Genomic DNA, 24,002 nt, shown 5'->3' with positions numbered 1-24,002 from the left:
TGGGGGGAGGATGGAGGAAGGTTGGCTTGCAATCTGGCAGGGGGCGGGGCCTTATCGATAAGGCGGCCAAGTGATGACGCCCGCCGATCACGGGAAGCACCTCGCGATCCAAGCTTCCCACCAACCAGCTCCTTCGCCGCCGTCCCTGATCCCCGACGGGCTTGACAGGTCCAGTTAGGTCCAGCTATTGTTTTCCAGGGGGGCTGGTATGCTTTGCTTTGCTTTGCTGCTGTCTCTGCATTTCATGGGTGTTCAATATGTCGGACTCGCCGCGTCCTGTGCAGCGGAGGAGGAAGCGCGATTCCACCCTGCAAGCGGTCGACCTTTTGAATGGCCTCATGGATACTAACACGCAGAGGACTGCGTCCCGGGCGAATCGACCCGGTCCCGCCACCCCGCATCCCTCGCGTCGGCTCACGTACTCTGTCAGGAGAAATGCTACCGACATGATTGATGAGTTTGGTCCGGTTTCTCAAACTGACCCCCAAAGGCCAAGACACGCCCACCCGATCGAAGTCACTCCCCGTCGGTCATTAAGGTTCTCGGAACCCGTGCCTGATGGATCCACTCAGGATGGGAGCGATCAAATGTTGCAGCCTCCCAAAAGCCCAGAATCCGAGCACGGGTCTGGCGATCAGTCAGATGAGCCAGGTGAGGTGCAGTCTTTAGAAAAGGCAGAAGAGGGTTTCGGGGATGACAGTCATGTAATTTCCCCATGCCCAAGTGCTGAGACTCCAGCCGAAAATTACTCGTTAAGCGACGCTGAACGTGATAATGAAGGCGATCATATATCGTCCCAGAATGACGAAGAGATGCTTGATGGCGAAGATCTGGCATCAGAAGTGGAACTTTTCTCAAATAATGATGGAGACGCCCACCAGTCTACCGGCCAGCCTACCCCATCACCATCTTCCAGCCAGGAGACTCCTGGTCGTAAACCCAAGACACTGTCTGGCAGCGACATAGCTTCAGAACCAACATTGGTAGAATCAAATGAAGATACGAGCAACAATCCGTGGAGAGATGCACCCGAACAGCCGGCCGATAGGCGAGACTCCAGCCGCAGTGATGCTTCATCGACACAGCGATTTTCCACAATTGCGGTTGAGATAAATACAGCAACGCCTTTATCATCTAATATCCCCAAAACGGTGGACCACCAAGCGGGTGGACCATCGAGGGATAATGAAACGCGAACACCAAACCAAGAAGCCAATATTGTCGGCACCACACAGGACGAAGACCCACCATACCAACCATCAGAGCCATCCTCATCATCGGTGCCTTCGCCTGAACCTAGCTCATCCGAGGATGACCTTCAGCATCATTCTGCGGAAGCAAGTCCGCGGTCCTCAGACCCACCACGGCAATCCACGAAACGGAGACACTCGACTACGAGCTCACAGGGTACGGCCGGAGAAAATAACATACAGCCCGAACACCCAACGTCCACTGCTCGTCAGCAGACCAGCTCCTTTGTTCCCAGAGAGAGTCCCGCCGATAATCCCCAGCCCTCCCGTGACGCTAACCACCGTGGGGAACAACATGCTACGGGATTTGCTTCCCAGGGAGCCATAGCCAGGTCTGCCACCCAGGACGGACCTACCCAAGAGAACCCGGATCAGCAGAGTCATGGGGCTGAACGCCCGGAAGATAGCGCGTGGTTCAAGGAAGCCTCTGAACTTGACGGCCAGGGCTCCAATTGGAAAAAGCTTGTCCAGAGCATGTGCCCTCGGAACATAGCTTCCAATGACGACAAAGTTGATTTTGATTTTGAGCCTCTAAAGCATAAAATATCTTCCCTAATTCAGGTCTACAAAGGTATTATCGAGTACCTGGCGTCTGATATTGGACCGCCAGAGTATGACGTGCGCAACTGCAGCGCGACGCTTGACGCGGTTGACAAACAAGGACGCCGTCACCTGGAGAAGGCTTACACGCTTTCGACTCAAGGGGATGAGGTGGGAGGTGGGACATTGGTGGAAGAATTCGAGATCCAAATCTTCCCGCTGTTAGTGCGGCTTGTTCTCGTCTGTTTTGAAGCTTACTACGTGGATCATCGACTCTTCCCGGAAGCATACGGCCATTTTCAGCATGCCATGAGAGTACTGCTAGGGCGATACAATCAGATCGGCGGTCTTGTTCGGGGAAAATATGTGGCGTGCCGGGCCGTCAGCCCGGGCTTGCGTCTGCCCCTGAAGCGACTCCTTGAATCGCTTGAAAACGGGCGCCTGCAAAAGGGCCGGAAAGATGTGGAGGTTGATAGGCATGCGAAGGCGCCGACAAAAACTGCTAAGCAGGGCCAGTCCAAGCCGACGAAGCCGACCACTCCGGGACAGGCTTGGACAGATGAAGAGGGCTACGCTCTTGTCGAGGGTTTGCAACGATTCCAGGGTAAGTTTCAAGCTCGTCCGCTTGGCAGGAAGGAAAACGCAGCAGCGCGACATGCTCACAAGATGCATCTAGGTCCGGACCGCTACCATCGAATCTGTGAGTTCTACCACGATGGCATCGGTCAACGCGGGGAGAGAGAAGTGCGTAAACAAAGCGAAAGACTGTATCACCAAATGCTCCCGCAAATCCGGGAAATGGCGCGGAGGGGAGAAGACCACTGGGATTGGGGGTGGTTGTTGAAGGTGGTGGATTGATGATGAAAATATATTTATCTTGGCTGCGGTAATGATAGTTTTGAGCGCAGTCGTGTCATATACCCCGGGTGTGTTGTTGGTTTTCCCCCGTTTTAGCATTAGTTATTACTGTCTTAGCGATTCCTTGCCAGGGTACTCTTATTGCGTGAATAAAATTGGGATGTGATTGTCAGTCTACGTGGACGGAACCATGGAACCAACAACGGGCATTGTTTATTTTACGGCCGGTTTAGGGGGGACAACATGCGGAGCCCCCAGCAATGGCAACCATGGGATCCAACCAGCTGGGAGACGCCAACCGTGGCCAGCAGCTGCAACAGCAGCAGCAGTAATACTTGAGTTGGTCGTGACAAGGAGCGCAGTGGTCTGAACGCGAGACGAATACTCGATGGTAGATCGCTAGACCAGAGATAGTGAGAATAGTGAGTGGGAATAATAAGAGTTGACAGGCAATAGATCAGTTGACCTCCTGACTGACCGCCCATTCCATGCCTGAGGCCAATGCGGTGGGTTCTCTCCATTCTTCCCTTCTTTCCGCCTTTCCCCCCCCTCCTCTCTCCCTCTCCTCCGGTTCGACTATTCCCTACCCTTTTCCCTCCCCAAAATTTACTAGAGACACTAAACTTACTCCCCTTTCTCCTCTTCCTCTCTCCTCTTCTTTTTCTCTCTCTCCTCCCCATCTTCTTGTGTCTTTCCTACTCTCTTACCTCTCTGTATTTGTTTCCCCCTCCTGCTTCTTTTTCTTGTTTACTTAACATTTTATAATTCTTTAATCCCCCCTCCTCTCCCCGCTAACCCCCTTTTCTGGTTTTCTGGTTCCCTCCCGGCAGTTCCTGGTGAGTTAACTACTACTACTGCTACTACTACTACTACTACTACTACGGACCCCAACTGTTTTGATCTGCACGCCTTCCGGGGCCCTGCAAGAACCATGCCACCGTGCCTCTTTGCTCCCCCTCAAACCCTCTACCTTTGTCGTCCACCCCCCAAGCTGCCTGCAATTATCCTCTGCACTTTCCTCTGCCATTGAGACTCCCCAACAGTCCTGTGTTGCGTGATCCTCTCCGTTGCGCTGTGGTCTGCGGAGTTGCCAGAAAAAAAAGGAGACCCGCCTCGGCTATTCCGTCGCAGCTTCCCTCCACGAGGCCAACTCTCTGAAAAGTGCTTTTTTTCTCCTCCCCAGGAGACCCTCTTTACATAGTCTTGCCCCCCTTTACCTGTTGCTCTTTTTCTTTTGGTTGCATCATTCCAATATCTATTGCTCTCGCACCAACGCTTCCCCGCCCCCTCCATCTTGGGGATCTTGCATACGTCTTTGCTTCTGCTAGTCGGATCAGCTAACGTGGACGCTCCCAATTCGTTAGACTGCCTCATTAAGTTCAAACCACGCCTAACGCTGCGAACCTTCCTCCTTCCTACACACCAATCTCAGACGAACTCCTTCTCCACAGCATGGCGTCCATAGAGGAACCTGTCACCCCAGTTGCTCCTGCGGAGGTGGAGCCGGAGATCGCGCCCCCTGCGACTCCGGTCGATTCAACCATCCTCTCGGGCAGCGAGGAGCCCGTCACGAGCCCGGATGTCTCCAAGGACAAGGAGAACGTCAAGACCTCTCCGGTCAAGAAAAGTCCCTCCTCCACGACCAGCACTAGGCGTCCCTTGTCCGGATCGACCACCACCACCACCAAGCGTCCCACTTCCATGTCCGGGCCTTCCAGAACTACAACTTCGACCACACGCTCCGCCGCGACCAACGGCAGCACCCTGAACAGGCCTCCGACCCGGCCCGCGACTACCACCACGGTCCGCAAGCCCCTGAGCTCTACCACCACCACCACAGCCGGCCATCGGTCGCGCGCCTCCGTCAGCAGTTCCGCAGACGAAAAGTCCCACCGGTCGGTGGCCAGCTCCGGAGATGAGAAGCGTGGCATCTCCAGCACCGCCGCCAAGCGCATGTCGCTGGTTGGTACCTCGGCCACGAGAGCACCCGTCAAGTCCACTACTTCCACTCTGGACCGACGTTCCAGCATTGCGGGCTCGACTACGGCGGAGAAGAGAACATCTACCACTCGCCCTAGCACGGCCTCCACGGTGCGGCCCCTGACCAAGCCGGCTACCACCACCTCGACTTCTCGTCCGACTACTTCCTCATCCGCCACTACTCGTACCACCACCCGACCCACGTCTACGGTGACGAGGCCAGCGACGACCGCCTCCAAGAGGTTGAGCACCGCCCCCAAGGGTGCCGAGGAAGACTCGGAGAAGTTGCAGTCACTTCAGACCAAGCTGGCCGAGAGCGAAGCCACGGTGACTAGCCTGAAGGCGGATTTGGACGCTGTCAACCTCAAACTGACCGAGCTGTCTCTCGCCCCGAACGATTCCTCCGAGAATGCCGATGAGGCCACCAAGGCGCTCCGTGAGCAGCATACCGCCGAAATCGAACAGCTGACCGCTGTCCATCAGGAGCAGCTGCAGGCGTTGCGTGCCCAGTTGGAAGATGTCGAGGCGAAGCACAAGGAGCTGGAGGAGAAGTCGGTCCAGGAGTTGGATGACGCCGCCAAGTCCGCTGCGGCTCAGGGTGATGACCAGACTGCTGCGGCCCTGGAGGAACTGAAGCAGTCGCACCAAGCGCAACTGGAAGCGCTGGAGAAGGATCTTGCCGAGCAGAAGGCAGCAGCTGCCGGATATGCCGAGCAAGTCGACTCTTTGAAGGCCGAGCTTGACCTGCAGAAAGGCCAGCTGACCGAGGCGAGTGCCAACCTGGACAAGACCCTTGCGAAACTGGAAGATCTCCAGCGTGAGCTCAATGGACGTGACCAGGTGGTCGAAAACTTGCACATGGAAATGGACCGGCTGGACCAAGCCAAGCAGCAGGAGATTCGGGCCGCCGAGGAGGCTGCCAAGCATGCCATTCTAGCCCTGGAGGACAAGGTGACATCGCTCGAAAGCCAGCTTGCCGCTGCGGGTTCTGCGACCAGCGAAGGCAACGAAGAGACGGCCGCCCGCTTGGCCGAGAAAGACCAGGAAATTGCCGACCTCAAGGACGCGTTGGAGAAGGCGCACGTGGAACTGGAGCAGGGCCGCCAGGATGCGGAAGCCCAGATCGCAGAGAAGACCAAGGAGCTGGAGACCGCTCATGAGGCCGCCGTTGCTCAGCTCAAGGCCGAACATGAGGAGGCCCTGGCCGCCGCTGTTGAGGGCAAGGTTGGCGACAAAGTCAAGGAGCTTGAAGCTGCCCATGAGGCTGCCATTGCGGAACTGAAAGCCACCCATGAGCAAGCCCTCTCTGCGGCCGCTGAACGTGGACTGGGCGACAAGGTCAAGGAGTTGGAAGGCACCCACGAGGCCGCCATTGCTCAACTCAAGGCCGAACATGAACAGGCCCTGACTGCGGCGATCGAGAGCAAGGTTAGTGAGAAGCAGAAGGAGCTCGAAGCCGCTCACGAGGCCACGATCGCGGATCTCAAGGCTAGTCACGAACATGCACTTTCTGCTGCTGCTGAGAACGGGCTTGGCGACAAGGTCAAGGAGCTGGAAGCATCTCACGAGGCCGCCATTGCCCAGTTGAAGGCTGCCCATGAGGAGGCGTTGGCAGCTGCCGCTGCAGCTCACGCGCAGGAACTTGCCGCTGCGAAGGAGGCCGCTGAGTCCGCTGGAACCTCTCACGCCCAGCAACTCGAGGAACTCCGTGCGAAGCTCGAGGAGGCCGAGTCTGCTGCTGCCGAGGACAAGGAGGAGCTGATTGCCGAGCTTGATGCCGCCCACCAAGCCGAGATGCATGCTCTGAACCAGAGACTGGAGGCTACCGAGCAAAACCTTGCGGAGGCCCGTCAAGCTCTCGAGAAGGGCAACAGCTCTGCTCAGGATGTCGCCATCCAAGAGATCGAGTCCCTCAAGGAGAAGGTCGGTGCTCTGGAGTCCCAGCTCTCCACCGGACAGGGCGAGATCAAGTCTCTACAGGACGAGATCCAGAGCAAGCAAGGGCAGGCGGAGGCGCTGCAGCAGAGCCTGGATGCCTTCGAGGACAAGACCAAGGCCAAGGATGCTGAGCAGGAAAGTCAGCTCAAGTCTTTGGAAGAGAAGGCCGCCGTTGCCGGCCGGGAGCTGGAGGAGAAGGTCAAGGAAGCCGCTGTTGTTGCCGAGCAGCACGCACAGGCGCTCGAGTCCCTGAAGGCCGAGCACGCTGTCGCGCTCGAGAATGTCAAGACCAATGCTAGCGGTTCCCACGAGCAGGCGCTTAGCGAGCTGCAGTCCAAGTATGAGGCGTCCATGTCCACCCTTCGTGACATGGAGTCCAAGCACGCTGAGCATATCGAGTCTCTTGAGGCCGAGCTCCGGTCCGCTCTTCAGCGCCATGCCCAGGAGATCGCTGAGCATACCGAGACCCGTGCTAAGGAGGTTGCCGAGCTTCAGCAGCAGCATGAAGAGGCCAAGGCCCAGTTCCAGGCTGAACTGCAATCCCTCCAGACGTCTCGGTCCGCTGAAACTGATGCTGAGCACAGCAAGGCGATCGAACAGCTCCTAACCATTCAGGATGAGAAGCTTTCCGGCCTTAGGGCTGATCTGGAGGCCACCAACCAGGCCAAGATCGAGGAGCTTCAGAAGACTCACGACGCCGCCCTTGCGGAGGTCCACGCCCAGCTGGCCGAAGCTCACGCCGCCGCTCAGGATGTTTCGGTCCTTGAGAGTCTGAAGCTGACCATTGCTGATTTGGAGAAGAAGCTGAACGAAGCCGAGCAGTCTGCTGCGGAATCCAAGGAGCTCGCGGGCAAGCACAACGCCGATCTCTCTTCCATCCTTACGGAGAAGAACGAGTTGGAGCAGCAACACCAGGCCGTGAGCAGCCGGGTGGCGGAGCTCGAGCAGTCCCTTGCTGCTTCGGAGAGCGCCAAGTCGGAGCTGGAAGCCGTCCTGCAACAACTTGCCGCGTCCAAGGACGAATTGTCCAACCTGAAGAGCCAGCACGAGACCCTGTCGAGTGAACTCCAGGCGTGCAAGACGGAGAACCGGGCCATGGAGGAGAAGTTGGAGCAAGGCGAGCGCGATCTGAACAGCCAGATTGACAAGAACATGTCCCTCCTCAACCAGCTGGGCGAGGTGGACTCGTCGATAGCGGCCAACCGCAAGCGGGTGCGCGAATTGGAGGCCGAAGTGGCGGCATTGAAGGCCGAGAAGGATACGCAGGGCGGATCGGTCGGGCTGGAGGGTAGCCGCTGGGCGGGCGAGAAGGAGGAGGCCGCGGAAGGTGAGGATCTTGGCTCATCCATCCAGGGAACGGTGGGACTGCCCCGTTTAACTTCGTCCTCTACCACAGGACTTCCCCACTTTCATCCCTTTACCTGACAACGGCCCGTTCCCTGACCCGGCATGGTTACTGACTGGCATGGTTTTGGTAGATGGCAAGCATTCAGGAACAGCTTAAGCACATCCGGACGTCCAACGATGACTGGTATGACGAACACCGACGGTAAGACCCCTCCTTCTGGCATGTGTGGAGGGCTTCGATTACTGACTATGTCTTAGAATCCTAGGCGAACTGGCGGAAATGTCGCGCCGGGCCACGCCTAACCCACACAGCCAGTCTACGACGCCGCAGCCGGAGAAGGCGAGCAGTGCGTCGGAGCAGGGTGCGGACGAGGGATCCTCGTGAAGGAATGTTGTATGACCAGTGGGGAGGCTATGAATAGAGGGGACGAAGATTTCCTTTGTCGCGGCATTTTTCCTTTGTTGTATCGGCATAGGCTGTATGTAATAAGATGCTCGGGATACCCCTGTGTGCGCGTTTCTTGTGATTGCAACCGACGGGTGCATCGACATCCCTTGCGGCCATTTCTGGGGATCCCATTGGGCTAGCGACGTTGCACGAATTTATTGATTGATTCTTGTCTTATGCAGTGCAGCGTGGAATTAGTCTAATTGTAGTCGGGGTTGGCAGCCTTGCTGGTTCGGCGGCGCATGCGCGTCCACCCCACCCGGAGTGCAGTCCACCACGCATGTCGCTGATCCTCGTGGTGCTCCTGCTGCTTCCCATGCTGAGGTTGTCTCGCCGCCCGACGCGACTGTTCATATCGAGCCGGCGTGAGGATCCTCGCGGGGGGAGACACCCGCAGCGGTACATCTTCAGCATTGCTGCCACTATCCTGCTCCTCATCCGACTCCCGTAACCAATGTAGAATCTCCCTCTGATCATCACTGCACGGAATAGCGCTGTCACCATCACCATCACCATTTCCCTTTCTTTCTTCCTCCTTTGTATCGTCCACACATTGTCCCCCTCTTCCTCCCTTTTCCCGCAAACACCTCTCCTCCAAACACCCCTTCTCCCCCTTAATCACAATCTCCTTCACCGGCCGAACACCCTTATCTCCATCTTCCTCCTCCTTTTCCCCCTCCTGATACAGGAAACTCTCCTCCGTCCGCCCCTCCGTAAACGCCTCACAATACTCCGCATACGAACTCGTCAGCTGCTCATGCGAAACAGTCGGCGGGGGGATATGTATCTCCGATACCGAGGATGAATATGTCGATGATGACGATTCCTCGATGGTTTTGGATCGTGGGGATAGGTTGAATAGTGTGCTGAAGTTAAGGCTTAGAGGGGAGAGGGGGGAGAGGGGGGAGCGTGAGCGGATTTTGTTGTTGTTGGTGGTGCTTGAGGGGGAGGTAGGGCTGGTGGGTGGGGGTGTGATTGGGTTAGTAGAAACCAATGGATGGGCTGTGGGTGTGCCTGTGTTGGTAGTGGTGTTTATGGATGTAAGTAGCGACGTAGGTGTAGGGGTATGTGTATCGTCTGGGTGGATTGTTCTCGTCTTGGTTTTGGATTTGGAGGAGCGGCGGGGGAGGGTTACTCTTCTGTAGAGACGGGTTGTTGTGCTGTTGCTGTTGCCTGTGGTGTTGGTGTTGGTGGTGTTGATGGTGGGTTTTGGGGTAGGTCTGCGGGTTGGTTTTGGGCGTGGGGAGGAGGAGCGATGATGGGATGATGAGGTTGAGGTTGAGAAGGTGAGCCAGCGGCGGAGGGTGGTTGTTTTATTCTTTGGGGTTGTGGTGGTGGTGGTGGTGGTGGTGTTGGGGAGGTCGTCTTTGAAGGTGACGGTTGCCATTGTGATTGATAGTATGAATGTATCAATAGTATTGATTAGTTGGGTTGAGAGAATGGCTATGTGTTATGGTGAGAGTACGAAGTAGAGAAAGAAGGAAGGAAAGAAGAAAGAAATTTTCAAGGGATAAAGAAAGATAATATGGTGGTAGTAGTTGAGATTTCATCCAAGGAGTCAGAAGCCAGTCATTCAGGTCAGCCACCAAGCAAACAAAGCAATCATGTATTCCTAGCCAAGCCAAGCATCAAGGGTCTACTTATTATTTCATTGACCTCGTGATAGTCGCCAATATTAGCATAGCAGCACTAAAGTATTCTCAGTGGCTAGGGTTAGGAGGGAGTCAATAAGAGTCTAGACTGGTTGATCTCCCGACAGGGATAAAGAACAGATGCCTAAATCAAGGGCAAAACCGGGTTATCGTATACCTTAATAAGAAGTCAGCAGCACCACCTTGCTTTCTATCCCGCCAATCGCAGGGGCTGGCATGCTGCAGTTTGTCTTGGTAGGTTTCATCCCGCCTCCCCTCTTTCATTAACTGGGGGTGCAGGTGCAGGTAGGCAGAGTATGCATCTCACATGCAGAAAGCATTAACGGTGCGGTCAAGGTGGTACTGGCGCTGCGTTTGTGCCACTGCGGCATACTTACCGGCATATTGTAGATTAGGCTCGCGTGGCATACCATTGTATTGAGTGTATCGTGCGGTGCAGATAAAGTAGGTTGCGAATTGCTGAAATATCATTACAGGGATATCTATTGCCTATGTCACTTGTATCTGAATAATATACATACACATGACCAATGAAATTACTCAGAGACACCATCGCGTCCCAATCCCCAGCGACCCACTTCACGCATGGCTTCGTCGCCGCCTTCGACGAGTCGGCCATCCGCGTTGGCGGGATGGGCGCTGCCCAGCACGCCCGCCACGCAATTCCAGCCGTTGCGGCCACCGCCCCAGCGCAGCACTTCATTCTTGTACCGCTCACCGGCCCGGCGATCCACCGCCGCCTTGCCCTGCTGGAACACGTCCTCCCACAGCTTGTTGGCGATCGCCCGGTCGAAGATGTAGCTATAGTAGGTGGCGCCGTAGCCGTGCAGGTGGCCGAAGAAGCCCTGCCACGAGGTCGGGGGCTTGGTATCGGCCGGATCGGGGAGGGTGCAGTGCTCCGCAGAGACCTGGTGGAAGACTGCCGTGCTATCGATGGAGGCGGCCTGGCCGGCAGGGAGGGAGTGGTATGCCTGGTCGACCAGCGCCATCAGGATCTGCGACTCGTTCTCCATCGCGCCGTAGATAGACCCGTGCGCCGTGCGATCCTTCTCCATGTGCTGCATCATGCTCTCCGACAGAGGAGCATCTGTCTCCCAGTGACGGGCGTACAATGCCAGCACTTCGGGAGCGGTTGCGAACCGTTCCATCAGCACCGACGGCAGCTCGGCAAAGTCGGTCGCGCATCTCGTTCCCGAGATAGACTGCAGCCGTGTCTGCCCCAGAATCGAGTGCAGCGCGTGTCCCATTTCGTGGAACAGGGTACGCACGCTGTGCTCGCTGAGCAGGGACGGGCGACCCGTTCCTGTCGCAGGCGGCTCGGGGAAGTCACACACCAGCGCGATCGTTGGCAGCTGGCGGAGCGTCTTGGCGTCGCGGTCAACGGCCGTGGCCATGCCATCGTTGGGGTGGGCGGAAGCATCCATCGTCGTGGCGCACTCGGCCACCTCCTCCGCGGAGATCTCACGTGCACACCGCAGCGTGTAGTGGGCCGGGTTGGGGTGCTTGTTGGGGCGGGAGAACAGGTCACAGTAGATGACAGCAATGTGGCGGTCCGCCTCATCGACCACGTCCAATCGGCGCACATCCGAGTTCCAGGTCTCCCCGGCAGCCGTTTCCTGGGGCACCAGCCGAACGCCGTAGAGTCGATCGAACAACCGAGAGAGTCCCTGCATGACCGTGCCCAGGGAGAAGAACTCGGGCACCGCACTGAGCTCCCGCGACCGGCGCGACTGCGAGTACTGCAGTACCCGTTGATGGACATAGTAGGCGTGATCCCATGGTTGCAACCGACCAGCGGATCCCTTCATGCTCTGCAGCTGCGCCAGCTCCTCCTGCACGTAGGGTCGGTTACTGCCCACCAGCGAGGTCAAAAAGTTAGACACAGCCTCAGGGGACTTGGCCATCTTGTCGCTCAGCGTCATGTGGGCGAAGCTGTCGTAGCCCGAGAGCTGAGCCAGCTCGGCGCGCTTAGCCAGCAGCTGCTCGAGCCGCTGGATCTGGCGGGCGCTCGACGTGCGTGTAGCCAAGTAGACCTCCCGCCGCACGCCCTCGTCGTGGACGGACCGCAGCGCCAGGCGCGGAATCAGGCCCATGCTGGGCACGGAGGCCGTCCGGTTCCACCGCTTGATCTGCTGCACGAGGATGGGGTCGAGGCCGCGCAGGCTGTTGGCGCTCACGGTCACGTGCGACTTGGCCGGCTCGGCGGCGTTGACAAAAGTATTTCCCAGTTGGCTGATATCATTGGACAGGTTGACGAAACGCTGTCGCGCATGCGGGGGCATGTGAATGGCCGAGTTGGAAAAGTCCTTGATGAGGATCTGGGCGACGATCTTCTCCTCGTCGGACCAACGGGCCGTAACCTCGGGATTGGCGGCGGCCTTCTTCAGCTGGTCGTTGAGACCGGTAGTCGTATTCAAGACGTTCATGTACTCGAACATGAGGGCGTACGCCTGCGTCGCGGCCTCCTGCACGCGCGGATCGGGATGGATGACTCGGATAAAGTCCGATAGGTCGATGACTCGACACAGCAAGTCGCTGAGGCGGTCGAGATCGCGGGCCATACTCCGGTAATCCTCCAACGTTGTACCGGCCAGCACCTTGGCCACGATGGCCTGGCACTTCTGCAGGGTGGTGGTCGCAAAGACGCGGAAACCATCGGGACTGGTCAGGTACTGATTTTGGACCAGACCGGTAGGTTTGAGGTGGGCAGCACTGCGCTGGCTGAATTCGCGCCAGAACGGCTGCGAGTCGAAGACGCGGCGCAGAGTGTCGTCATCGGACTTCTTTTGGGCATCGTTCTTACTCGGAAGGTAATCGAAGGCTGTTCGATGAGTCGCCGGCGAGGCGGCCGTCTCGAGCGAGCGACGGGCCTGCAGCAGACAGGTCCTGCAAGTCCACGGCCGACGCCGGAGTGGGAGCAGCAGAGGAGCTCCCATGATGGCGTTCAGGGGGAGACAACGGGAAAGGAAGTCGACATGGAGATTATACCATGAGTAGGATAAATAATGGTAGAAATTAAACCACACGAGACGGTGGTGGAAGATTAAAAGGAGAGTGAGGGGAAAGTTAAGAGAAAGAGGGAGGAGAGAAAGAGAAGCGGACGATGACGGAGGCTCGAGCCGCAAAGCCGCCAAACTCACGAAAAAAAAGGCTTGGCGGCCGACCTCAGGCCGTCATTCCATCTTGAACCTCCAACTTAGCCTCTCTCTCTTCCACCTCCCTCCCTCACTTCTTCCCTCCATTGGCCTCCCCCATCATGTCTTTCCGGCCAATGCTGAAGCAGGTAAATCCCTCAGCTCCTGTTTCTTCCGTCTGCAACTTGAAGTTCCCGCTAACTTTTTCCAGCGGGCTGTGGCCCCCATCGCGGCCACTCTTCTGGCTGGCGGTATCGCCCTCTACCCCCGGCAGACGGCTTTTGCAGAGGAGCCTCGCGATGCTGTACGTCCTCGGAATATCCCTGCTTGCTTTCGCTCGAATCCGCTTCTGACTTGATATCGCGTCCAGAAAAAACCCATCTACGATGACTTCCCGACCGAGATCCCGGCCGTCTCCAAGCCCGTCGTCTCTCCGGCCCCGACCACCACCACCCCGGCAGCTCCGGTGTCCACTCCCTTCTCCTCTCCCTCTTCCCCTACTCCCACCGACATCCTGACCGCCCAGGTCCGTCAGGCCCGTCTCTTCCTGTACGAGAACTCCCTGGCCGTCGAGACCAAGTTCAACAACTTCCTGTCGCGTGCCCTGCACATCGAGAACGCCTTCACCAACACCGTCGCCTCCCTGGCCCCGTCGCCCGAGTCCGGCGAACGCCTGCTCCCCGGCGGAGTCTACGTCGTTGTGGCTGCCATGGCCGGTTCCATCGTGTCGCGGAACCGCGGTATCCTCCTGCGCACGGCGTCCCCGCTGGCCTTCGGTACCGTGGCTGCCTGGACCCTGCTGCCCGTGACCATGCGCAACGTGTCGGATCTGGTCTGGGAGTACGAGAAGCAGGTGCCGGCTGTGGCGGACACGCATCTGCAGGTGCGCGAGAAGGCCGAGCACCTGTGGTACACGGGGATTGCGCACAGCGGTATGGCGCGGGCCATGATGGAGGAGAAGATCGGAGATGTGCGGAAGAAGTTGGAGGAGGTGGTGAGCAAGGGTCATTAAATTGGCCACTGGGTCCGTGTTTCAGAATGGGTTGATTTGATCTAGTTCTTGCATATGTACTTTAAGTAGACGAATGAGCGTTTACTATGCAGTTTTAGGAGACAGAGTAAGGTAAAGCACTGTTTACACTGCACTACATTCATTGTTCCTTATTTCATATCAAAGTCAGTATTATGAGTGACATTTACCGAGTGCAGCGTTAGATAGTATGCTCGATTTAGTACTAGTATTAGTAGTAGTGCTATAACCGAACAATATGCCAAGAAACAGCTTAGTATACTAGTAGTGCTACTATATTGATCGACATAATATATTTCGATACCATCATACTCCCAGTGAGACATAAACATCATCACTCATAACCCATCACTTCATAAAAGTATCATACCACACCCACACAACCTCATCCATCAAAATCCCTAACATCCACCAAACACACCTACACACTCTCCGCCCTAACTACTCTCCTCCACCTCCCCCTTCTCCACCCACTTCCCATCACCATCTCCCTTCTGCTCATCCTTCTTTCCTCCAACCATCATCAAACCACACCTAAACCAACATTCACATTAGCCAATAATAACTTACTCAACCAACCATCCGAAATCTCAAGAATCGTAAACTTACAAAACCGCTGCACCAAACCAACCAACCCACCCGACCACCAACCCGGCAACCCCCCTCCCATCATCCGCATAAACCAAACTCTCCTCGCCCAAACCCTCATCTAAATAGACAGTAACACGCGGGCCCACGTCCCCAAAGGACATCTTTCTGGTAGCCAGGATGACCGTGAAGGCGAGGAGACTTGTCGTGAGAAGGAGGGTTGCGAGGGATGTAAGTGCTTTTTGGATCCATGAGGGGTTGCTGATTGACTTTGTGAAGATGAATCTAGGGAAGAGAAAGTAGATCGTGATAAATGTCAGGCAGGTCAGGATCGTCGTGAAGATATGGTAGGATGTTGTGGCGATGATGGCGGTGTCGTGGATGATGACCTTCGGCACGAGGGATGTTACGGTGTGCGCGAGGTGGAGGTGGGTCGTTAGGGTGTAGGTTGTTAGGGAGAAGGAGGTGAGGAGGAGGAGGGTGGTGAGGGTTGTTATGGTGGATGTGAGTGTGGTTGGGAGGTGGGGAGGGGACATTGTGGTTATGTGTGTGTGGGTTGATGCTGTTGATGGGTTTGGATGGGTGGTTGGGTGCGGGGATGATGGGCTGATATTTATCCCATGGTGTTTTTGCTACTGGGAAGGGGGGATGGTTGGTGGAGGTGGTTTAAGCTACAGACATCGGAAATTTATCAGTGGTTGATCAGGGTCTTGTCAAACCCGGTGCACCAAATTGAGCTTACGGTGGTGATGGTGGACGAAGATGGGAGAGGAGAGAGGAGAGAGTCAAAGAGACTAGTATGTTTTGAGGGGGAGTTTGCGAGTATTCGGGATGCTCGGGCGTATGATTGGCCAATACCCATAGAGGAGTAGAGTGCCGAACCCGTGAAGAGGATGAAATGGTGGGTGATTTGCTATCTTATCGATCTTATTCGTTTAGGGTATGATTAATTGGTTGTGGTGGATTGGCTTACTGGTAACTAGATATCGACATATTCATTTGTCAAGATAATCAGGCTGGCACCCACCGCAACTGCACCTCCCGAAGCTCCCTCACCTGCAGCGTCAACTTTGATATCGAGTCCTCCATCTGCTGCTGCAGATTTTCTTTCTGCATCGGCTCGCACCGCGCGTGCCGGAACAGGGTCGCCATCGTCCCCACAAATTCCACCTCCGACATCTTCATGCCCGGACATATTCTGGGCCCTCCCGACCACGGAATGAACGTGCCCTTCGCCGGGGTCACCACTTGACCGGCGTCGTCGATCCACCGCGTGGGCCGGAACTCATCCACGTCCGCTCCCCAAACATTCGGGTCCCGGTGGATGCTCTGCTGCGAGACAAACACGTCCATCGGGGGCGTCAGCACGTGTGTGCCGTCAGCATCGGCGACCTGCTGCGTTGTGATCACGCAGCGTGTGGAGTGGAGGACAGGTGTGAAGAGACGGAGGGTTTCATACTGACAGGGTTAGCAGTCATTCCTTTTTGCTTTTTAGTGACCACGTACCATGACAGCCAGCACTCGTGGGCATTGAGAAAACACATCGTATCCCCAAGACGAAACATCGGCGTCCAACTGCGACAACTCCTCCCGCACCCAGTCCTGCCACTGGGGATACTGTGCGAGGAACATCACAGCGTATCCCATTGTGTTGGCTGTCGTGTCGAAGCCAGCGGCGGTAAAGAGAAAAAGATTGCCGCTGATTTCTGCCTCTGACAGAAACAGCTTCGCAGAGCTCTCCGTTCCGTGTTGCGCATATCGCACCAGCATATCTAGCAGATTGTGGCGCTTCTTAGACACCTCACTCGATTTAGTGTTTCGCTCCTCGCCCAAAATCTCTCTGACATATTCCGGCACCTTTAACATCTGGCGACCCAGTCGACGAATCGACTCGGGCATGAATGGCATCACCTTCAGCGAGTTTGGGATTAAGACCGCCTCCACGAACCGGTCCGTGACCATGGCAATCGTCTTGAAGTACGATACTCTGGCGTCCTGCCAGTCCTGCCCCAGAGTCTCGACAAAGTCAGGTGACCATGGCTGGTTCTGTCCGTACCCAGCCTGGCCGAGAACGTTGATGGCGATACTGCGAAGCCCGGTCAATGTCTCGCCGCCAGGATGCTGCAGGAGATACTCGAGCATAGCACGGGCCTGGCGACAGGCCTCTTCCCACACCTCACCCATGATGGCTTCGTTGAGCTGGGGAGCGATGATGCGCCTCTGGCGGGTCCAGTCTTCACCATTGGATTGAACTAAGGTTGGTCCGAAAAAGCCCATAAATTTGGCTACGACGTCGGGCTGGTCGAAATCCTTGCGTCGCTGCAAGACGGTTGCGCCAACGGTCGGGTCGGCGATCCTTTGAGGGGTCAGAACGATACCAGATTGAATGGACGAGGGTCGATGGACTACCATAAAGAGCACTCATCAGGCGAGACAATGGCAAAAATCTTGCCATACCGACGATGCATAGCATTCTTGTGACGAAATTCCCAGCCGTGGATGTGGATATCCAGATGTTCGTAGAGCCATGTGGGAAGATAGCGCTTCAGCTGTACCTGAAAGGTCGGACCCACGATCTGCCAGAGTGTATGGCGCGTGAACAGAGGGGTCACGACTAGGGGATAGCCGCTGCGACGACCGATGATGTAGAAGCGGATAAAGGAGAGAAGTTTGTAGAGGAGATAGATTCCGGCCAAGATGGCCAGGGCGGTGCGCAGGCTGATCTCCGCCATTGCCGATCGGGCTGACGGCGTTGGGGAGCTGCAGGGGGGAGAAGGAGAATGTAATAGTGAGACACAAAACGGTGGTTCTGGAAAGTGTCAGCGACAATGACAGCTGAGCTACTTATATGTGCATGAATCAGAGGCGGTAAAATTAACTCAAAGGAAAGCGTGTCAGCACTAAGGCTTGCCTGGGTGGGAATCCTGGTGGGAATCCTGGTGTGGTTCCTGGATTGGGATGGGTCAGATCTTAGTACCTGATAAGTACGTATTTCCTTTGTCCAGATCACTATTTCTTTTCCCAGGGGGCCCAATTACTGGCTTATACAGGATCAGGGTTGCGATAGTTGGAGCAGCGGTGGTTTGGCCAATCGAAGAGCAAGCATTCTTAAGGCTGGTTCCGCGATCGGGTTACTTTACCATCTTTCGATCCACATACTTACTACTAGTACTCTTCTTCTATTCTCCATTCATCGAGCGGATTACTTATCATCGATTGATACCCAACATCTTCTCGACTATTTACTACTACTTAACCCTAGTAGTACTTGCTATTCCCATGATGAACAGCCGGGATGTGTTGTGATTGGCCATTGTTAGTGGCGGCACAAAGCACTGCCTTCCTTCTTCATCTCCCCCACACACACCACAGCCTTGTCACTGTGTTGTTGTTTCCTCCCTTTTCTGATTCTGCATCCCTTTCATCTCCCCTGAAGTGGTCGATGTATTGCCACTTGTTCCGCAGCTCGGGTCCACGATGACCACCGCTCTCACCAAAGCTGCGAGACTGAAACCCGAAGTTCGTCTGGGGCAGGCTATCTCCGAATTCCAAGCCGATTGCTCATCGCGGGAGAAGGCGACGCTGCGGTCATACCAAGCCTCTGGCATCCCTCCAAGTGTCCGGGATGTGATGCAATTGACTGCGGAAATCAACCGATCGGCTGGCCTTCGAGGACAATGTTTCGGCTCACGGCTCACGAGCATTCTTCAGTCGGTGCAGGAGTTCGCTGCACTCGGGGACATCGTTCTGGGCGCATCGCAGAGCCTCCTAGCCTGTGGCATCTGGGCTGTGGTACGAATGTCGCTTCTGGTAAGTATTCTGCAGCATGTATGTCGGTCGGTGGAAAGCCTCTCTGATAGGGTGTTCAGTCCATTGTCAAATACTCGACCTACTTTAAACAACTATCGTCCATGCTCATGGCCGTGGGCCGCTCTGCACCTCGCTATCAACTAATGGGCGCCGTCTATCCTACATCGCAACGTCTCAGAACATCAATGCTGGAATATTTCATTGTTGTCGTGCAATTATGCCATCACGCTATGAAACTGAGTCGGAAGACGGCTATAGGCCAGTGGGTTTCTACGTTCACGTCTGCTCTGAAAGGCTACCAATCTGACCTGGAGATCTGGGCTACCGCCATCAAAGAAGAAGTGAACCTACAGATGGTTCAGCAACTATCCCTGGTGGCCGAAGACAGTTCATGGTTTAGATCTCGGGTCGCGAGACGCTTTGAATCTCAATCCCACGCAAGGAGGCTTAGAGCGCGCCAGCGCGTACTGGATGCGTGCTCCACCTACGACTACGAACAGGACTGGAAGCGGATCCGCAAGCTCGGTGCTACCACTCTCTTGGAGACCTCAATGGTCTATAAGCAGTGGAAGGCCCCACGAGGTTCTGAAGGGCTGCAGTCGCGTACACTCGTATGTACAGGCAAGCTAGGATCGGGAAAATCCGTGATTCTCGCCAATATGGTGGATGACTTGAACTTGGATTCGGAAAGGAAAGCAGTGGTGGCGTATTTCTTCTGCCAACACGATTCGACGCAGAGCTTAACGCCGAAAACAGTTATAGGCTCTCTAGCGCGACAGCTGCTGCAATCAGAAAGCGATCTCGACTCCGCACGGGATGTCCTGGGAGACAAACAATCACTCGAGGTTGACGGAATTCTTACTTTACTAAGACATCTGCTACCGCCGCACTTCGAGGCCCTTTTCGTACTTGATGGCCTTATGCATTGCGACGGAAAAGTGCGACAGGTTATTCTGGAGTCTTTACAGGAGATCCAAAAATTGATCAAGCTTGCATTGTGCGTGTCTGTCAGGCCGGAGCCTGCCGATTCTCTGCAAGAACTCAAACAACTTCAAAATCAGCGATGTTGGTCCGTGACAGCCAACAAATCTGACATAGATGCCTTCATCAACGCCGAACTAGAGAGATGTCTTGAATCTGGGAAGCTCATAATACACGACCCTGCCCTTGTCCTCGACGTTCGAGATAGCCTCTCCCGAGGAGCGGAGGGCATGTTCTTGTGGGTGGCTCTGCAGATAGAAGCTCTGTGTCTTGAGAGGACAGACGCAGATATACGAGAGGCAATTGCCAATCTGCCTAAAGATCCTTCAGCGTTATACACGATGATACTGGAAAGGTCTAGCCTTTCCGGGACCACGTATCAATCCAAGATTTTGGATCTGGTTGCGACCGCGTGCAGGCCACTGACCACAGAGGAAATGAGAGAAGCCCTTAGTGTCATCCCCTGGAAGACCTTCTGGGACCCCGCAAGGATACTCAATGACATACATTCCACGTTGGCTTGTTGTGGGGGTCTACTTACTGTAGATGAAGAAGACTGGAGTATTCGCATGGTGCACCATAGTGTGAGAACATTTCTTTATGATCACCGTAAAAGCCATCGCGGTTTGATGCCTGCAGGTCAAACCATGGCAGAGACTATTGCGACATACCTGAGCTACGAAAACTTCCACAAGCAATTGTCAGCGGTTAAGACACCTAAAATCAGCTCTATCTCGGTGACAACGGCAGTGATCCATTCAGCAGTTTCCTCTCGTGGCCAATCCCAAGGAATTGCGTTGAAGCTGCTGAAAATGAAGAGGAGTAAGGATACGGAAGTCGGTTATAGTCTATTGCAACGCCTGCAAGCCTCCAGGGCAAGTGACGCCGTGCCCTGGGCCTTTTACCAATATGCAGTGGCCTGGTGGCAGGAGCATATCTGGTATCTAGACCTCAACACGCCACACCTAAATAAACTCCTGATGACCATATTAGACACCCATGGCTATGACAAACCTGACTCCTCTGGACAGACACCGTTGTCACATGCCTGTCAGCGCGGGAGTCTGGTGCTTGTTGACTGGCTCCTCGCCCGTGGTGCTCGGCATACCGACGACCTTTTCGGACATTCCCCGCTCTTCTGGGCCATCAATGGGAGACATATCGCTGTTGTTGAGTCCCTGTTGCAGAGCGATATTGTGGATCCTAATGTGGTAGGTCCGTCAGGAAAGTCACCTCTCACATCTGCAATACTCATGAGAGATGTCGAAATGACCAAATGCTTTCTTGGCTGTGACCGGGTAAATCGGAACCAAAGGGATTCCGACGGCTATACCCCCCTAATAGCCGCTACGCTCCTCAACTTTGTGCAAGCGATCCCAATGTTTCTGTCGGGCCCGCACACCGATATTATTGCCATGGCTCCATCCGGAGACTCGGCCCTTCATCTGGCTGCCGCAAACAAGGGCCATGCAAAAATATTTCATCTTCTTCTCGAACAGGCGCGGTTAGAGGAGAAAGGCTCTCATGCCGTGTCAATGGGCAACAAGAACGGGGAGACCCCTTTATGGCTAGCAGCCGCTAATGGGCACATGGAAGTTGTCCAGTCAATCTGCCAACATCAGGACTATGAGCTGGACGTGCCTGACGCTCGTGGGGAAACGCCATTTTGTGTTGCAGCCTTGAAAGGCTATACAGACATTGTCAAATACCTGGGGAGCTCGGACCGAGTGAATATTAATCATCTCAACAAGGCTGGTCTTTCGGCACTGTGCGGAGCGGTATTGAACGGTCACGAAGACGTCATCCAAGCTATGATAACAATGGAAAATCTAGACCCGAACCACAGCGGAGTTGGAGCAGACACCCCTTTAGAAGCAGCCATCCATCTCGGCAACGATAGTATCGTCAGGTTATTGGTTGCAATCGCAAGAACTGACGTCGATCGGCAAAGCCACGATGGCACGACTCTTCTGCAGCGAGCTGTTGAGGAAGGATATGACGAAATTGTGGCAATACTCGTCTCTACCGGTCGGGTCCTTCTTAATCGGAGGGATCATCAAGGCGTAACACCACTCTGGGCGGCTGCGGACGGTGGTAACAGTGGCGTTGTCAAGGTCTTAGCTAATACGAAGGGGGTCGATCTGAACTTCCCAGGCAGTTACGGCATGACAGCGCTCTGGGTAGCGGCATCCAAGGGGCACGTGGAAGTAGTCCAGATCCTGATCTCCGCCGATCAGGTGAATCTCAATAGCAAGGGCTATAACGGTACAACGCCGCTGTGGGTCGCTGTGAACAATGGCCATACTGAGGTTGTCAGTATCCTGGCAAGCACTCATGGGGTTGATGTGGACTGCCCTGATTATACGGGATATACGCCGCTCTTGAAGGCTGCAGAAAATGGCCACAGCGATATCGTTCAAACTCTAGTAGCTACTAGACGAGTGAATATCAATAGGGGACATCCTAATGCTGCAACACCCCTGTCGACAGCCGTTAAGCGCCGGCATGACGCCGTTGTCAAGATTCTGATCGACAGCGGTGCGGATGTGAATCATATTCCGATTGCATCCTATTCCCGCGGAACTCCTCTTTGGAATGCCTCGTATAGTGGGAGCTCAAGTCTCGTGCAGATGCTGGTAGCTTGCCCTGGCATCCAGCTCAACCAGCGCGATAGAGAGGGGTATACTCCGCTAGGGATTGCGGCGAAGATGGGCCATGCGAGCATTGTGGCCATTTTGGCCAGTACTCCAGAGGTGGAACTGTTTCAAGTGGATAGAAATCGCCAAAGCGCCTTGGAGATTGCACAGCAGGCCGGCCATGAAGCTGTGGTCAATGTGCTCAAGGCAGTAGATCAAACATAAGTGTTGGGATAACGCCTGAGATTGTTTAATCGGGTACCCTTGCCATATGGCCAATCTGCAAGACTACAAGTTGGATCACCGTGACTGAATGTCAAAATGAACGCCGCCAAGTCACGCCTTGATCGGAATTGGGAATGAGAAATCAACTAGATATCGTTTTCGTGATGCAGCAATGCAATTGTGGCCTAGTTACTGGGTAATAATGCATACCGGGTTTTATTAGGCCATCATAATAACCGATCTTCATGACTACTGTACACAATTGATCTCTTAGCCCTAGTCTATTGGGCAGCCGCTGGCGCCGGACTGCCCGAGCTAGGCGGTGACCGCACGCCAGCCTTGGGCGGAGGCGGTAGCGGCGTTCCCCTGCGGGATGGCGCAAAGTCCTGCTCCTTGCTCTTCTGCTCGCCCTCCGCAAAGTAGTCATCAAACGAAACTGCCGCAGCTGACCCGGTATGACGCGTCTTATGCCGCCGACCCGCAGACGAGTGACTAGCGGGCGACGCCGCCAGATTCCTAGGAGGTCCCGACAACGGCGGAGGGGAGGTCATATTAGCCGGGACGAGGAAATGCCCAGATGGCGGAGGTCCCTGACCCAGAGCTTCCACTACCGGCGCGGATGAGCCGTCATCCCGTGTCTCGAAGACCACCTCGCCGGGTCCCTCGACTTCCTCGCCCAACCCTACTGGCAACCGGTGTAGTGCTCCGAAGCCCAATTCCGCACCTAGCGCTCCCTCACCTCCCCAGCCCCGTGTAGGCACCAGCTCAACCTCGCGCACCACGTCAAACTCGCTGTTGTATACCCATAGGACTAGTGTGCGGTTCAAGTGGTCTTCGACGAGTTCCCCGAGTGCTGATTCCCCACGTAATGTCCCGCTCGGAGTGCCGATGATGTAGTCGGAGTGTGGAAGGAGACCTGCGCGGTAGGCGGGGCTGAGTGGAGATGGGATCGAGAGGACGTGCCAGATGTTTTGGGTGGAGGAGAGGGGGGCTAGTTGGAGGGCCAGACCCAGGTCGGGGTTGGATGCGGGGACGGGGATGGAGACGGTGTGTGTTTTTTGACCCTATATGATGGGATTAGTCGAGTACAGAGGAGGTTATTGGGTTTGTTTGTACCTTGGCACTCCAGACTTCAAAGGTCACGCTGGATCCGGCGCAGTTGCGCACTTCCGTAGCGAAGAGGTTGGGGTCGGGGTCCTCCTAATAGGTAGTTAGTCCAGCCGGCGCATAGAGACAGCCCTGTCTGAGGAGTCAAGTCTACTCACTATTAACCGCCCATTAATCCCGACAATGAAATCGAACCACGGCTCCAGAGGGAGCTCCGCATCCTTGTTGCGGAGGACTTGGAACCCAAACGAGTTGTCGCTGGTGCTTTGAGCCCGCGCCTGTCGGGTAGGCTCGGCATCCAAGCCAATAAACCGATTAAGAGCCCCGAACATGTCTGCTGCGAGGAAGGAGGTATGTGTTGTGTGGGGAGCGAGGATTAGAGCATTGGGCAGTGCGGAGGAAAGCCAGATGCGCAACGTGGAGAGCTGCCCGGCGCTGCAAACATTGCAAACACCGGTTATCGCTTATCGCAATGGCT

The 24,002-nt window shown here is 55.4% G+C and overlaps 9 protein-coding genes across 9 annotated transcripts; 4 read left to right on the top strand and 5 right to left on the bottom strand.

Moving 5' to 3' along the window:
- The first annotated feature begins 136 nt into the window (after positions 1-136).
- BO87DRAFT_413547 (uncharacterized protein) lies at positions 137-3,115 on the top strand. The gene is made up of 2 exons (XM_025626579.1): positions 137-2,394; positions 2,467-3,115. The coding sequence occupies exons 1-2, from the start codon at positions 258-260 to the stop codon at positions 2,646-2,648; spliced, it is 2,319 nt and encodes a 772-aa protein (XP_025482940.1). The 5' UTR covers positions 137-257; the 3' UTR covers positions 2,649-3,115.
- A 985-nt stretch (positions 3,116-4,100) lies between these two features.
- BO87DRAFT_301243 (M protein repeat protein) lies at positions 4,101-8,298 on the top strand (the record flags this gene model as incomplete). Its single annotated transcript, XM_025619155.1, has 3 exons — positions 4,101-7,925; positions 8,045-8,115; positions 8,172-8,298. 3 exons carry the CDS (start codon positions 4,101-4,103, stop codon positions 8,296-8,298), a joined length of 4,023 nt encoding a protein of 1,340 aa, XP_025482939.1.
- Positions 8,231-9,930, bottom strand: BO87DRAFT_373833 (uncharacterized protein). The gene has a single exon (XM_025622646.1). It carries the CDS (start codon positions 9,746-9,748, stop codon positions 8,561-8,563), a length of 1,188 nt encoding a protein of 395 aa, XP_025482938.1. The 5' UTR covers positions 9,749-9,930; the 3' UTR covers positions 8,231-8,560.
- A 533-nt stretch (positions 9,931-10,463) lies between these two features.
- BO87DRAFT_373832 (mitochondrial intermediate peptidase) lies at positions 10,464-13,099 on the bottom strand. Its single transcript, XM_025622645.1, has one exon. It carries the CDS (start codon positions 12,947-12,949, stop codon positions 10,550-10,552), a length of 2,400 nt encoding a protein of 799 aa, XP_025482937.1. The 5' UTR covers positions 12,950-13,099; the 3' UTR covers positions 10,464-10,549.
- Positions 13,100-13,202: 103 nt separating this feature from the next.
- BO87DRAFT_413543 (MICOS complex subunit MIC26/MIC27) lies at positions 13,203-14,380 on the top strand. Its single transcript, XM_025626578.1, has 3 exons — positions 13,203-13,296; positions 13,359-13,451; positions 13,518-14,380. Exons 1-3 carry the CDS (start codon positions 13,270-13,272, stop codon positions 14,157-14,159), a joined length of 762 nt encoding a protein of 253 aa, XP_025482936.1. The 5' UTR covers positions 13,203-13,269; the 3' UTR covers positions 14,160-14,380.
- A 72-nt stretch (positions 14,381-14,452) lies between these two features.
- BO87DRAFT_456501 (uncharacterized protein) lies at positions 14,453-15,327 on the bottom strand. The gene is made up of 2 exons (XM_025628731.1): positions 14,787-15,327; positions 14,453-14,711 (listed from the first exon to the last, which is right to left on the bottom strand). The coding sequence occupies exons 1-2, from the start codon at positions 15,299-15,301 to the stop codon at positions 14,615-14,617; spliced, it is 612 nt and encodes a 203-aa protein (XP_025482935.1). The 5' UTR covers positions 15,302-15,327; the 3' UTR covers positions 14,453-14,614.
- Positions 15,328-15,708: 381 nt separating this feature from the next.
- BO87DRAFT_373828 (cytochrome P450) lies at positions 15,709-17,565 on the bottom strand. Its single transcript, XM_025622644.1, has 3 exons — positions 17,175-17,565; positions 16,272-17,121; positions 15,709-16,223 (listed from the first exon to the last, which is right to left on the bottom strand). Exons 1-3 carry the CDS (start codon positions 17,495-17,497, stop codon positions 15,777-15,779), a joined length of 1,620 nt encoding a protein of 539 aa, XP_025482934.1. The 5' UTR covers positions 17,498-17,565; the 3' UTR covers positions 15,709-15,776.
- A 100-nt stretch (positions 17,566-17,665) lies between these two features.
- On the top strand, positions 17,666-18,157 carry BO87DRAFT_207328 (uncharacterized protein). The gene has a single exon (XM_025618603.1). It carries the CDS (start codon positions 17,724-17,726, stop codon positions 18,069-18,071), a length of 348 nt encoding a protein of 115 aa, XP_025482933.1. The 5' UTR covers positions 17,666-17,723; the 3' UTR covers positions 18,072-18,157.
- A 4,451-nt stretch (positions 18,158-22,608) lies between these two features.
- On the bottom strand, positions 22,609-23,906 carry BO87DRAFT_413539 (putative Golgi reassembly stacking protein). Its single transcript, XM_025626577.1, has 3 exons — positions 23,683-23,906; positions 23,534-23,617; positions 22,609-23,481 (listed from the first exon to the last, which is right to left on the bottom strand). Exons 1-3 carry the CDS (start codon positions 23,854-23,856, stop codon positions 22,699-22,701), a joined length of 1,041 nt encoding a protein of 346 aa, XP_025482932.1. The 5' UTR covers positions 23,857-23,906; the 3' UTR covers positions 22,609-22,698.
- Between the last annotated feature and the right edge of the window lie 96 nt (positions 23,907-24,002).

Source organism: Aspergillus neoniger (genome assembly GCF_003184625.1).
Source record: "Aspergillus neoniger CBS 115656 unplaced genomic scaffold BO87scaffold_6, whole genome shotgun sequence".
NCBI classification, from domain to species: domain Eukaryota; kingdom Fungi; phylum Ascomycota; class Eurotiomycetes; order Eurotiales; family Aspergillaceae; genus Aspergillus; species Aspergillus neoniger.
This window is presented reverse-complemented; position numbering and strand designations above follow the sequence as displayed.

Coding starts and splice junctions, on each gene's coding strand:
- BO87DRAFT_413547 (XM_025626579.1), top strand. CDS start 258: ATGTCGGACTCGCCGCGTCCTGTGCAGCGGAGGAGGAAGCGCGATTCC. Junction 2,395..2,466: donor GGGTTTGCAACGATTCCAGG/GTAAGTTTCAAG, acceptor AGATGCATCTAG/GTCCGGACCGCTACCATCGA.
- BO87DRAFT_373833 (XM_025622646.1), bottom strand. CDS start 9,748: ATGGCAACCGTCACCTTCAAAGACGACCTCCCCAACACCACCACCACC.
- BO87DRAFT_373832 (XM_025622645.1), bottom strand. CDS start 12,949: ATGGGAGCTCCTCTGCTGCTCCCACTCCGGCGTCGGCCGTGGACTTGC.
- BO87DRAFT_413543 (XM_025626578.1), top strand. CDS start 13,270: ATGTCTTTCCGGCCAATGCTGAAGCAG. Junction 13,297..13,358: donor TCCGGCCAATGCTGAAGCAG/GTAAATCCCTCA, acceptor AACTTTTTCCAG/CGGGCTGTGGCCCCCATCGC. Junction 13,452..13,517: donor CAGAGGAGCCTCGCGATGCT/GTACGTCCTCGG, acceptor TATCGCGTCCAG/AAAAAACCCATCTACGATGA.
- BO87DRAFT_456501 (XM_025628731.1), bottom strand. CDS start 15,301: ATGTCCCCTCCCCACCTCCCAACCACACTCACATCCACCATAACAACC. Junction 14,712..14,786: donor TGGTTTGGTGCAGCGGTTTT/GTAAGTTTACGA, acceptor ATGTTGGTTTAG/GTGTGGTTTGATGATGGTTG.
- BO87DRAFT_373828 (XM_025622644.1), bottom strand. CDS start 17,497: ATGGCGGAGATCAGCCTGCGCACCGCCCTGGCCATCTTGGCCGGAATC. Junction 17,122..17,174: donor CCTGATGAGTGCTCTTTATG/GTAGTCCATCGA, acceptor GACCCCTCAAAG/GATCGCCGACCCGACCGTTG. Junction 16,224..16,271: donor CACGAGTGCTGGCTGTCATG/GTACGTGGTCAC, acceptor TAACCCTGTCAG/TATGAAACCCTCCGTCTCTT.
- BO87DRAFT_207328 (XM_025618603.1), top strand. CDS start 17,724: ATGGGTCAGATCTTAGTACCTGATAAGTACGTATTTCCTTTGTCCAGA.
- BO87DRAFT_413539 (XM_025626577.1), bottom strand. CDS start 23,856: ATGTTCGGGGCTCTTAATCGGTTTATTGGCTTGGATGCCGAGCCTACC. Junction 23,618..23,682: donor GGATTAATGGGCGGTTAATA/GTGAGTAGACTT, acceptor ACTACCTATTAG/GAGGACCCCGACCCCAACCT. Junction 23,482..23,533: donor TTGAAGTCTGGAGTGCCAAG/GTACAAACAAAC, acceptor CCCATCATATAG/GGTCAAAAAACACACACCGT.